Here is a 13,969-nt window from a genome sequence, read left to right as displayed (position 1 = left end):
TTGGAGTTTTTGCTGCTTCTTTCTGTGCAGTTAAGTGATTCCTTCTTGGTTCTGGCGTTTAATGTCCCATACTAAGTTTTACTTAATTATTTAAGTAAAGAGCCTGCTGTTGTGCTCTCCTGCTGTTGGGCTTTTTTATTGCTTACGTCCTTTTTTCCACAGCATCAGTAAAAGACAACTGAGACAGGTTTCTGCAGTATGGAGTTGGGAAAACAGTAGTGAGCATGGAGGTATAAAACCAAGGGAAAAAGTACCAGCCCCTTTCTGTCAGCCAGCTTCACCCTGCTCTCAGCCCACATCAGCTGGTATGTCCTTATTTCACTTGCTTATGAGTAAGTGGGACCTTAATAACTGAGTTAGAAATGGAAATAGTGGAAAGAAATTTTGACACTGTCAATTTTTAAGACCTTAGCATAATGCAGTGCAACATACAGAACGTACCAGCTTCCGTAGTTGTAACCCTCAGGATCCAGCAGATGAAAACTAAGGTTTCCTTTTGCACTTAACTATATAAACACTTGCTGCATGTTAGCATCTCCCTTTGGTGTAAATCATTGGCATTTGTTTGCCATAGTGTGTACAGATAGTGTGACAAATGTTCTTCCTAGTTCCCACGTGCATGTGGATGGGTCTCCAGAAGAAAGGGGTAGTAATTTAGAGCTTTGTGAAGGGCAAACTCTGACTAATGGTTTATCCTTGCCACATGGCTTGATTGAAGCTAAGCAGAGTAAACAGAAGTTTGGTAGAAGTGGTTGAGAGGAGAGATCACCTTAGACCTGTTAGGCTCCCAGAGTGGAGTATGATGAAGACTGGGAAGTCCCTTCTACCAGCTGTATGTATAAAAACCTCCTTCCTTTAAATCTCACAGAATTACTTAGATGTTGCTGTAGTTTATCTGTATGTTGGTAATGAATCTTAAGCATTGACTAAAACTTGGAACCGAGGGTGGGGGGAGTCTCCAGGACATTCAGGAACGATGTGTTCAGAAAGAAAAGGACCTATGCTAAAAGGATGATTTCTCTCTTTCTGTTTTATACAAGTGATTCAGTTCATCGCTCAGTATTTCCATGCTTCCTAATTCTTAAGTTTAGTTCTTCATAGGTGATCATTTAAGATTAGTACTTTCTTTAAGCGTTATTGTTTTCGTATTAGTGGCACTCCAGACCTTCACCTTTCCTGCTGTCTGTTCTCTCTCTTACTGACTCCCCTCTTCTCTTCTGTACTTCTCTTTGCATTGTTTCTCTGTTGTTCCATGCCTCTGATTCCTCATCTTCAGGGTCATTGTTTTTCTTCTCGGTCCTCTGGATTTTTCTTAATTTACTCCTTTTCCCACAAATGATTAGATCTCATTTCATATCTCTTGGAAATATAGGAGGAAGAATCAGGGTAGGCTTCATGGGGAGGATGCTTGCGGCCGGAGGAATGGATATGTTTGTCACTGAATTTAAGTGTATAATCATTCTTGAGCTGACAGTATTATGTTACATCCCTTGTGACAGAAGTTAGGAATTTTAGCACTTTAGAGAAACACTCAAAAAAGGTTAGCTCAAATCCTTCTTCCCAAAGTGGGGTTTCTGCCCTGTGTGCTCTCCCTGTGGAAATCCAGGGGACTGTTACTGTTGGTCACTTCTTGCAGCATTGGGAAAGCAGACTTCTGCCCTTGAAGAGGCAGGAACCTCCTTTAAGTGCGAGTGTACAGAATTGCTCTGAAGTGCTGGCCGTATCTGCTATTTTTCGTTCCTAGTGGAGATCCCACCATGGAGTTCTCCCTTCTTGCCTGTCCAAACCCACGGGCTCCCTGGGGTTTGCAGGTGGCTCTTTGCACCCTCTGCTTTAAGCCTCTGCCAGCGTGGCTTTAGGGTATGGAGTAGGAAAGGACATCCAAGGCTATTTTGTGGCTTTCCCTCCTCCCACTCCCCACCTGCAGGTCCTTTAGAGAGAAAGGGAATAAGGATGCAGGCTTGAAGGGGAGCTCTTCTCATATGCAGGCGTAACAGGATCCTCTCCCCACAAAGGATCCCCCGCTCCCAGCGGGGGCAAAGGACCCTGTTCACTGAGAGGACCCGCTGTCCCAGATAATTAGCTAAGCAGCTGCTGTGTGAGTGAATGAAAAGGAGGGGAGGGAGGCTTTGCTCTGATGGGGAGCCGGGGCGACATTCCTTGGGGGCAGCCTGCACATTCCTCCAAAGCAGTCGGCGCTGACGGTGACGTGGGCTCGGTGTTGTGCAGCCAGGCTTCCCAAAATTTGTACGCGGCCACTTGCTTGGCCTCAGGTCCTTTATTGTGAGAGAACTCCTTTTCCTCGCGAAGTGCAAATCATTTACCCCTGGCTCAGTGGGAGAATACTTAGCCTGAGTTCACATGTGATGTGTTGTGGTAATTAATGCATAACAAATTCTTTATAGAGAGGAAATAAGATTAAATTCGAAGAAAAAAATAAGATTCATAATATGCAAAATAAAGTAATCTCAGCAGAAGCAGCAGTTGTGTTAATGAAACAGTGGGCAATGTGCCTGTGAATGAATCCCTTCTCTGTGTATTTTCTAGGGGGTCTGGGAGGAAAAGGAGAGTGCCTTGTCTGGCCAACACATTTATGACTAGCTTTTGTGGACAAAAGCAAAACTATAAAGAGAGCCTATTCTTGGCACAGGACCAGGTCTTTTCTTAGAGGACTGCTTTAATTTGTTTGACATATAGTGAAAGACTGGCACACTGCACTAATTAGATTTATATTCAGTTGTTTTATAGAACTGCAGCACTGCATGTACCTGTGGGCCCACTGGAGTAGCCCAGTAAAGTCTACCAGGCTGCTTCCTAAAGCCTGTTCACAGGATTGGACCCATGTGCCCGACTTCTTGCTGTGCTGCTCAAATTTTTACCTAGTTTTATAATTGTATAAACTCATTCAGATAGAATAACACCCATTTAAAATTGGAATAGTGTAGGAATAAATTTTGAATTGTCGTACTTGGCATTCTCAGAAAGAGATTTTTTTAGGCAGTTCATTTAAATTCTAAAAGACTGTTAGTATTACTTCTATCACTAATATTTCTTCCTAGTGAGCGGTTAAAATAATATTTTATTCATTGTAACAGGGACAAGATGTAATTTTTTAGTTTCTAAGTACTATGCAGTTTACAAGTGGCTAGTGGAAGCCAGAGAATATTGCTACTTCTGTCCCACACAAGGACGTTAGAAACGAATGGCAGGAAATGTTTCAAATGTCGTTTAATTAGATCTGCACCAGGTACCCTGCTAATGTAATCAAATGTGGAGTTAATCTCCCTTTTATGTTATTGTAAGTAGAGGAACTTCATCTTGAAATTATAGTTTAAAGAAAAGAGGCATGGATGGGAGACGTGGAGGTCATTCAGGCAGCAGCAAGTGAAGCAGAGCAACTCCCATTTGTGCTCAGCCAGATGTTCATGAGCCTTTGCCAATAGCTCAAAAGGCTGATACTACATAAATTACTATATCCCAGGGACTAATTCAATGGGTGTGATGGAAGAGGAAGGGAGGAGGATGGTACCCGGTCGGTCAGAGGTCAGGTGTAATATGTGGGACTGAACCAAGCAATATTCAGCTAGTTCTGTTTTTTCTGTTATTATTATGGATTGAAAACACTCATTTTCCCATAGAAATCAGAAGAAAAGTCAATACTTTCATTAGGAATATAAAGACCAATTTTCTTAAAAAGTCCATTTCCCATGCAGTTGAAAGAGTTGAATACCCAGCGGAATTTGAGCCTTTAATGGTTGTCTTTGAAAATATAGAATCCCCTTTGAAAGGTACCAGTGGTCTGATAAAATAAAGATCTTTACAGGCTTCTCTTGCTCTCCAAAAAGGTGCTAGTTGCTAACCAAGCTGCCTCTCCTCCACCACCACATTTGTACCAAATTCACCTAGAGAAATCCCTTTTCACCTAGTGTGAGTTGTTTTCCTTTTCTGTCTAGGAGAGTTATTTTTACAAAAGTAAAAGCAAACAAAATCTCTGTATTAAAGAATGGTTATCTTTCAGAGCGTGAAGCCTTCTCTCACCCAAAGTGCTGCCATTGCAAGAAAATAGGCACTTACAGGTTGCTGCTTCTCATGCACGTCTGTCTGTATCACAAGCCTGGTTATCTTTGACACTGCCTGTGGAAAGAAGCGGTGAGCTAAGGGAATCTCTTTGTCTTTCAAGAATATGCACCTACCTATTATGAAGGATAGTTTAACAAATGTGACTCCTGCTTGTTACAGAAAGGTAAATAAAACTCAACCAGTACCTGGTTTTCTTACAGATAGTTTCAAAAAGAGTTGGCTCTGATTTTGAATGTTGGAGGTTGGCGGTGCTGATGCTTTTTATTTTCTCAGGAAAATTTCAGGAAGTTTCTTTCGGGAAAATTTCTAGTGTCTACAGAATAAAGCAGAGTTTCAAGGTTAATGAAGTACTAACTCAGCATCCCAACTCCTATTGCTTAATCGGTGGGAAGTTCATGGAGGGACAGAGTGCCTTTTCTTTTATAAAATAAAGAAATAAGCAGTGCCCTCTAGTGTTAGTTAACGTCAGAGCGAACCACCAGCAGAATTTTCTGTCATCTAGGTATCTGCAATTAAACCTATTTTGCAGCTGCAGATGCAGCTTTTTATTTCTTGAAGAAAAGTGGTGAAAAAGAGCTGCAATGGCATAGCTTATCAGGACGTGTCAGAAATGCAGTCTTTAATAGGTAGATGTGGTCAGATGCCTCAAACTCCCTGACCTGTTTTATCTTCTCTAATCTTGAAGTGTACGAGTGTAGTATGTCTCCGACCTGTGCCTGACCTGGGGAAGGGCGGGAGATGTGTTTTACCAAAGGGCCAGAGATTCGTGAAGTTTCAGGGAGAGGTGTAGCAGTGAGTGTTCCTTCTTGAAGTTCAGAGGTTCAGTTTCTGGAATAAAGCAGTCCTGGTGTACGTATTGAAGCTTATCTATAACATGTTATAATAAGGCAGGAGGCAGGTAGGTCTTTCGGACTGTCCTTGGAGCACCTCAGAATTTTTTGATTCTGGGGATAGTAGCAGGCTGGACTCTTGTTTCAAAGCTGTAGGCATCATTTGTTTCAGTTACAGACAACTCTGCCAAGGATGCACCACGGGAACTACAGGCACCTCTGTGCTTTAGCATGGAGGGCTATCCGTTTAAAAGAGGGCAACACTTTAAATTGCTAAAGTAAAACAGCAAGTGTTAAAAAGCATTTCCTATCTGGTTTCTGAATCTTCTTCAGTTGTAAGCAAACGTGCCTTTCCCTCTCTGTTTAATTTTATTTTCTACCGTAGAAAAAGAGCTTACAAGTGATTACTGCCTTTTAGTTACTGCTGATGCATTTTCATAGCCTTGGTTGCAGTCTGGGGCTTTTGGGAGGAGCCCCAAGGTTCCTTGTGGTCTTAAAGTTACTGTTGACATATGGGAATTCTGTAAGGCCTTGTGAGCATCTTACCAGGTGTCCCTGAGCTGTAATCTGATGTATGCATTTACCGTGTTCTGAAAAACAGCACACAGAAATACAGGAAACGCACAAGCTTTTATAAGGTGACCCATGCAGAACCTTGGCTTATGCAGGCTCTCCTGCCCTGCATGGGGTTTGCCCTGGACTGCAGCTTTCTAAACCAAAACATCTTCTGATGTAGCATGACTCCGAGGAGTGACCAGCTCACTTGCCTCCTTGGGTTATGCTCCATGAATGTTTCCGATGGCTGCCAGCACTATAAGAAGTGGGTGCCAAGGTTTACGTAGACAGTCAATATACTGCCCATGTGTGAGTATTTCGGGTGAAGAGGTTAGGAGCTTGTATTTCTGAGCTGATTCAACAACGTTAGCTCCACGTGAGGAGGGATCTGTGCATGTACATTGTCTCCATGTAGATTGCTGTGCCCTGGTAGTAGATGTCAGCAATGAGATGACTTACCTGGAGTGTTGCTCCTCAAAAGGGGTTTCAGACCAGCTCAAGCGTTTTCTGTATGTGTTGCTGTCTTGTTAAGGCTGCTGTTGCCAAACTTGATACTTTCAGTAGTTACTGATTCTTCAGCTCTGCTGATAGACCCCTTTTTGAGCTGCAGTTAATAACTTCTGTCCTCTTTGCTACACGCGAGCAGGGAGAGCATTGTTTGTGCCGATTGCCAAGGATGATGTTATGCTCTGTGAAAAGACCAAGAAGAAAAATGTTCGGCATTGTTTCTCTGAGACGTACCAAAAATCTGCACGCACCAATGAAAGCAACCAGCATTATGGTATCATAACAATGGTTCATTAGGACTTTACCCTGGGCCGGGATGATGATTGTTCCTGTTTAAGACCCAGACCAACAGATGGCATTTGTTAGGACATCGATATTTATGTACAAAGTTGCCAGCACTTTAAGAAATGGTGCCTGTCTTAATTAAGATGATAATGTACTGCCTTGTTTGGAGATACTCTGCTTGTAATGATGCTAGTGAATTATGAATAGAGAGAAATTAGTAATAACAAATGCCAGATGGAGGTATCTTTCAAAGAGGAATATTTTGTGTAATATGGCATGTAAAGTTGACAGACTGGGTCTTAAAAGACCTTTATTATTCTTTAAGCTTTCCTGACAAAATTGCTCTTTATCCTGCCAAGAAATGTAGTTTCACATGCCAGTGCGTTTTTAAGCTAGAGTAATTAAAGTATGCCTCTAAGTTTATGGCTTGAAGTGAAATCTGTTCCTCCAGTGTTTTGTCAGGAATCTATAAACAGTGCAAGGAAGGAGACAACTTATAACAACAATAGTTTTGCCAATTCTACACGTTCTGCCTTTGAAATCAGAGGCAATTAGGGATGAACAAAACTACAGAAAAAAGTATAAGTTTTTTCTGAAGTTTTATTTCACATTTTTCCTTTGGTTGAAGATGACTATTAGTAATAAGAAAGTTTCTTTCAAAAATTAAAACCTGCCTTCTTTGATTGAAGTGAAAAATGATTACTGAGTTATAAATGCATGGAATCCTTAAATGTTAGGCCTTTTTTGTAACTTCCTGAGAGAGGGAAATAAAATCTAATTTGATTTTGTAGTGTAAAGTAAATTAAAAGAGAAATAGACAAGGGAAAGTAAGAAAGAAGACTTTGGGGTTTGATATTTCATTTTCTTATAAGAATTTTCCCACTCCATGGACATTCCAACTTTGACCTCATGACCTGCTGGCTGCTGTCCATTGCAGAGGAGGTCCTTTCATGATGATCTGTGGGTGAGACCTGTCTGTGTCACGTCAGGTGACCATGAAGATTTGATTTTCCTTTGTAATTGTCCTCAGATTGCATTAGTGTAATAAAGTACAGGTTAGGACTGTAGAATTATTGAATACAGTCTCTGTCAGATACATCAAATGTAGTAGACCAGGAAGACTTGAAGAGCATACCTTCTGCTCCATCCACACATAGGGACACAAATCGCTTCCAAATACACGATAGTAAACTTGAGACGTACTGTCCAAGACTTCTTCCAAAGGCACAACCATTGTGGCAGGGTTCAGAAAGATAGCAGAAGAATTGCTTTTGTCTTCTTTAAATTATTTCTATGAGTATGCTTTAGTAAGGGAATAAATGAAGTAATATATTTCAGTATTGGATGATGAAAAGAAGGCTTCTGCTTCATTTAGAAAAAGATCAAGATCAGTTTTCATGAGAATAAAACACTGTTTTGAATTATGCTTAGAACAGACTGTCCGACTATTTCTGGTATTAACGTTCATTGCCATTGCAGAAAGGATTTAACAATAGAAAGATGAGAACATGAGAAAAGAATGTCTAGAGGGAAGGCAGTCAAGGATGGGATTCAGTGGCTCTAGCTTTGATAACAAAAGCAAAGAGTGCTCTCACTTGAGTCTGTTGAGACTAATCTGGTACTTTCAATAAACCCTAAATTCACCTTAATGCAGAAAGAGCAGTATTTCAAGGCATTTTCAAAACCCCCTTAGAGCATTGTTTCTCACTGATTTCATTGAAGCTATTGTGAATTTACCTGGGAGATGCCATCTGAAGTTATGGACAACAAAACTCTGGTTTTATGCACACTTTATTAATGAGTGAGTCCTGTATATGTGTATATATATGTATTAAAAAGCTGCTTTTTTTAACAGCAGTCTACCTAATGGGAAATGGGCACTATGACTCTTACACTCCAACTCTTGAAATCTGTACTGCTTTTTTGCCATGTTATCAGTTTTGTTTATGCTGAACTTCTTTCTGTTGTCTTTTTTTTTTTTTTTCCAGAAAAACTTTACAATTCCAATGGACGGGAGCTGAGACGGGCGCTTTTCTCCTTGAAACAAATATTTCAGGTGAGCAAATAATGGCTTTCCATTCTGTGATTTGAACATGAATTGAATTTCTTTTTTTTTAATGTAGGGAATATCACAGTTTCTGGCAAAAGAGAATTTTAAGACTTCATTTGTAATGTGCAATTAACCAGTTAGTCTTTTCTGTTTAAGCTCTGCAAGCCTTCCCTTGTTCCTTCAGTCTGTCGGAAGGCAGGACCAGATGTGGAGTAATGACAGATTTAGTGGTTGGAACTTGCCAGGAAAGGAGAGAAGAAAATTGGGACTCTTAGATGGAAACTTAGGCTGCTCGTTAGACAGTGGCTTAGTTCTGTACTGGAAAGACTGGGATGGGGATGTGAAAAGAGGAGCTAGGAAACCATGGGTTGGGGTGATTCCCCAACTTTGGCCTAATAATTGACAAATAGAATAGCTTTAAGCCACATTTAAAACTGAAAAAGGAAGCTAAAGACATGGGATAGATCTGATGAGGAACCAAGATATACTGGGAGGGCTCTGAAGTTGTTAGAATTTAGATTGATGTTAGAGGAAATGATTTATTGATTAGCTGAAAAGATACTTCGTAGATCTGAGGAGGGTATGGTAGTGTCTGAACAGTTTAAGTTTAAAGAAAGGCATGGATTGGAATGTGAGTTTTCATTATGGAGGAGACCTAAAATCAGCAGGGTTTTAGGTCCTCTGGGGAAGTAGCCAATGTGAAAGACGTGAGGTGTGGATGATAAGAAAGTGGATTGGATGAAAAGCTTGGATTTTAGGTTGGTTTTACTGGATAAGGAGAAGGACTCAGGAAAGTTGCAGGACTGGAAGGAAACTTGTTGGAGAGAAGAAGATCAGGAAAAGTGAAAAGAAGACATTGGTGAGAACTAGAGTATATTGCCAATGTGATCCTAAAATGAAATTCAGGATGACACATTACATTTCTATCAGAAAAAGTGAAATCAGTAAGAAAAGCACCTCTCCTCCTTTACTAATGGATCCAAATGGAGAATGACAACCTATAATGTTTTTTAGTCACAATAGGTAGGTGCCAGTGTTTAGTTTAGCATTTTTTTTGCTTTATTTTAAATAGACATTATTCTAAGAAGATTAACAACATTTAACAATTCTGCAAGACTGCAGAATTGTAAATTTCCAAAGCACACAGTGCTTTTTGCTGGTTTCAAAGTAAAACATTCAGAATTTAGAAAACGCCAGAATGCAGATTTTCTGAAAAATAGGAGTATATGGGGAAGTGTGAACTATTTAATGGAAAATTTTAGTAGTTTAAGATGTTTTCTGTATCAGAAAAAAATTTTTGAATCTTGAAATTTTTGGACAAAGAAGGAGTTTGAACTCCAAAACAGTCTGGTCATCTCATGTCCACAGATTGGGAAAAATCAGTCCCTTCAAGGCATTCCCAGGGGAAGACTGAGAGTCACAATGATGCAAGTTGGGTTTCCCTGTGAGCTTGCCAAGTGGGTGGACTGTGTGCTCAGAGGAAATTAGGCAGGTTTCCAAGAGTATTCTCTGGTTTCTTCTCTTTTTGTTCACTTCAACTGTTTCTGGGAAGTATTTGTATTTCTGTGAATGTATATATTCCACAGGTTAATCTGGGCACTCACACATATTTAGTAGCCAGTGCTAAGCCTCTCTTCCCAGCTACCCCACACCTCCCATCCCCAGTTTGAGTATTTTATTACTTTTGGGAGTATTATGACTTTTACCAGTTTGGATATTAATCAATGTTCTCTTCCATATGGGTTGTTTGAAGTCTCATAGGTATTTCTGAGCACATAGTGCTCAGTGCTTTCAGTGAGCACACCAGTAAAATCTTAGTCTTCCATCTGATCAGCTGTTTTCATGGAAATGTTGTTTAAATATTTATCCTAATAAATATAATCGGAGTTGACTGCTTTGAAGAGTAATGAGAGGGAAGGGAAAAGCAATGCACACAAACCCGTATCTGTGTATGAATTTAGGTATTAAGCGAAGTCTGTCTGGCAGTTTCAGAACATAATTTTCCTTGAAAAATTCCATTTTCCTGTTTTCTAATATATGGAAAGGAATTTGGGAATTATCTGTTACCACTTTAAGTAGCTACTTCTGGTAGAATTGTGGCTGTTTGTCGAACAAACATAACCCTTCAAAAAATCTTCATATACTCTCAAAATACAGGTTCTCATTAACAGATGATTGAGAAGTCTTTCTCAAGCTGCGGAGTATTCATATCATATGCTCAAGTATTTGAGGCAGTACACTTCAGTCTGGAAAATGAGACCCTGTCTGATGTAAACTCCCATTTCCCTCGCAACCTCTCTGGCCTTTACAACAGTTACCGGCATTGCTAAGGGCATCTTTTGAGCATGATTTTAGTTTATCTTGTAATGAACCACGAGAGAGAACGTAGGATGATTTTTATATCTGTTTTAGAAAGAAAAGCTAGTTCAACTTTTTAGTGAAGAAAAATGCAAGTTACTATGAAAAGGTTATATTATAGACCAAACACTATTGTGCAAAAGGTTATACCTAATTTATTTTTTAGTCAAGGACATTAAAATGTTGTTAGCATTAGAAATCTATTATTATATTAAAAGTTTTTTAGAAGGTATGTTTTTCAACATAAATATCTGTTTGATTTTGTTAGTATTTTAAATTCCTTAAGAGTATAATGTTTCAGAAATGAAATGTTGACTTCAAAACCAGTCTTTATTTTAATTTTAACAAATTTTCAGAGTGTTATGGAGACTTCATCATGTCTTTAAGTGCCAAGACAGTTCGTAACACTATGTTTTTATAATCATTTCATCATAGCTGAGTTAATTTGGCACAGTTCTGTGTCAGTATCGGTTTTAATTTAAAGAGCTTCAAGGTAACGTGCAGTCTCTTATTTGTATTAAGTGGGAACAAGCCCAAGTTTTACATCAAATATGAATTCCAAATAGTCTGAGCTCTTGGTTTTCCACGCGAGGCCTCAGCGAAGCTTAGCAATGTTTGGCAGAAGCAATGCCTTTGTTTCCAATTTTAAATGAAAGATTCATTTGTCAAGTCCAAACTTGGAGTTTTTCTTTGGTTTCTTCTGGTGGGCTGGTTTTGGCAAAACGATTAAGGTTACGTGGAGTATTTTTCTTTGACAGTAATGCCATTCTGTTCCTGTCATTCATTCTGAAGGGTTAAGATAGCCACACTCATCATCTTTTACTGGACTGTACTGTAGTATTCTTTTGATTTACCGGTATGCTTTTTGATGATCAAACTTATGGAGTAAGGAGAGTAATGTTCAGACTAGAAGTATATGAAGCACTTGACCTTAAAAGAACTGGAAGAAGAAATACAGATATAATTGACAACCTGTTGGAGTACAGTTTAGCTGCCTTTGAATGAATTCTGACTTCACTGGTTCTTGTGCTTGTCAGAGATTCGTGAATTTTGTGCAAAGTGCTAAAGCTCCCAAAGGCATCCAGGGCAGAATCCAGCTGAACATTACACTTAAAAAATCAGGGTCGAAAAACGTTCTTGCATTTCCTGGTTGTGATATCGTAAGAGAGATAAAAATACAGCTGCTTAAAACATTTAACTCCATATCAATCTTAAAAGCAGAAAAATTGGGTACGAGTGCTATAATATAGGTAAATAGTGCTGAGCAATTTATGTGATATTAAAAAAGGTTATTTAACAAGACTTTTGATCTGACTAGATGTAATATAAAGCAGGCATGTTTTAGAACCTATAAACAAAAGTGTGCCTTGTAGTTACAAAACATGGTTTCCAATCATGCTGATTGCATCATTTCAAAATACGAAATTACTGGATAAGAATATGGTGATGTAAGAAAAATAAGAAAGCTATAAAACATGTTTCAAGTCTGTCAAAAACTATAATCGTGTAAATCTGCTTCTTAAAGTTTTGGAAAATATTTTTAATCAACCAATGTATTAGGTTTTCTGGAAAGCGAACCTGAAGGGTTTTTTTTTTTAAAGTGTTGAGGAAAAAAGCCAGTTTTATTTTAGGACTGTGTTCCACACTAAGTGTCATTTGACAAATGCAGGAGATCTCCCACTATTTTTCTTGAGGAGCCTAGACTCCCATTTTGTGTCGTGATCAGAATATCAGGCAACACAGTTACAAAAATTCTCTTACAGATTTTTCTTCTATTGCTGAGAAATTCATTAATCATTGAACAATTGAGCTTTGTGTAAAACGTCACAAAGAACAGCTATGTAGGGGCCCTGGAAACATTAACTAGAAGGTGTTTGGATAGACACAATCTTATCAGTGAGTGAAATCAAGTGTCACACACTTCAGCTGCTAAGGAGTCATCAATCATCCTTAGGAGAGCAGAAGGAGTATTCTGTGTTTGCCTCACTGATCTCAAGGAAGGAGGCTGCTCCTTCCCCTCTTGCGAGCATGAATGATGACTCCTTAGGGTTTGAAGCTGCGTGACACTTGATTTAGGAGCTGCTGTCATCACTTGTGAGGCAGGCTGCCACCTCTCCCCTTTAAGAGCCCTCTTGGAAGGGTTCTTGATTAAGTCACAAAAAAGAAACCTTAATTTCCTTCCCAAATGGAATTCACCGTAGTTCTGCATAGCAATTTACATATCTCTTTAACTCTATTTTGCAAATGATATGTCTCATTATTGTTTAGAGATTATAAATAAAATAGATACGGCACATTAAATGTCAAAATCAGTTTCTCAATTTCATTGGCAAATAGAGTGTCTTCTTCATGCCTAGAGGATGTTATGGGGCTGAGATCTAAGTAGTTCTTAATGGAACTATAATATGTGAACTACTTCTACCACAAGGATAGTGTAAAAATGTGGGAAGCCACCATTATTCATTCTCTAATTTGTGCAAACCTTTGCATTGAAACAGGAAACCTTGTTTTGTTTGGAGCCTGTCTTCTTGAGCTTCCTCAGGTATGCAACGCATGAATGTTGCTTGATCCGTTGCTTAGTTGCCATGAGGAATATCCCTGGTAGGGTCTGGTCTGGGTGACTTTCCTAGTAATTTTTAATTCTGCTATTAACTGGGAGGAAGGAGCTACGGTGTATTGATATATCTGCTGTCTACTCAAGGTGCAAAGGATGAAATTCTGTCCCTGTAACATCAATGGCATAAAATGTCTTCAGTTTCAGTGTCATTTTCACTTGGTGGTTGAGTGCATACAGGTAGATGGACTGTTGGTAAACAAACAGAGGCAGCGACAGCAGGATTCTTTTGTTCATTTCCCACTAAATGCTTTGTCTTTACAGGGGGAGGCAACCCAAGCTTTTCTGGCTAATAATTGTATAGATTAATCTGATACTGAAATACGACTTAGTTTTTCTTTTTTGCTTCTTACACTCACAGAGAAAAAAAAGTTACATAGGGAAAAAGATCCTGTAATTATCTGAGTGTTCATTAACTGAAATAATAAAACATTGAAAGCAGAAAGTTCCTTTCAAATGGTTCAACTTGCTGAAAATAGTAGTGGAATTTCTTTTCCATGTTCTTTCTTTCAACCTGTTTTAAGAATTGTAGTACGGTTCCTTTCCTTCTCCTGAAAGACAGAATGTGTCAGTTTATTGCTCGGTACAACCCAAGCAGGTGCCCCACCATTTTCAGTGGTAGAAATGGTGATGGTAGCTCTGGGATCTTTCTCAGGTGGACGTGGCATCATGCAAGTACAAGGTTAAGTG

At 39.2% G+C, this 13,969-nt stretch overlaps 1 protein-coding gene across 3 annotated transcripts in view; it reads left to right on the top strand.

The window, feature by feature from the left end:
* The window catches only part of FHOD3 (formin homology 2 domain containing 3), a 398,400-nt gene that overhangs the window by 174,740 nt on the left and 209,691 nt on the right, over positions 1–13,969 (top strand). For all 3 annotated transcript variants that reach the window (XM_074146889.1, XM_074146891.1, XM_074146890.1), the window contains exon 4: positions 8,246–8,313. In XM_074146889.1, the coding sequence (XP_074002990.1) occupies positions 8,246–8,313 (68 nt within the window). The remainder of the gene's footprint in view (positions 1–8,245; positions 8,314–13,969) is intronic.

Source organism: Numenius arquata, chromosome 4 (genome assembly GCF_964106895.1).
Source record: "Numenius arquata chromosome 4, bNumArq3.hap1.1, whole genome shotgun sequence".
NCBI lineage: Eukaryota > Metazoa > Chordata > Aves > Charadriiformes > Scolopacidae > Numenius > Numenius arquata.
The sequence above is the reverse complement of the archived record's forward strand: the minus strand, read 5'-3'. Positions and strand labels throughout refer to the sequence as shown.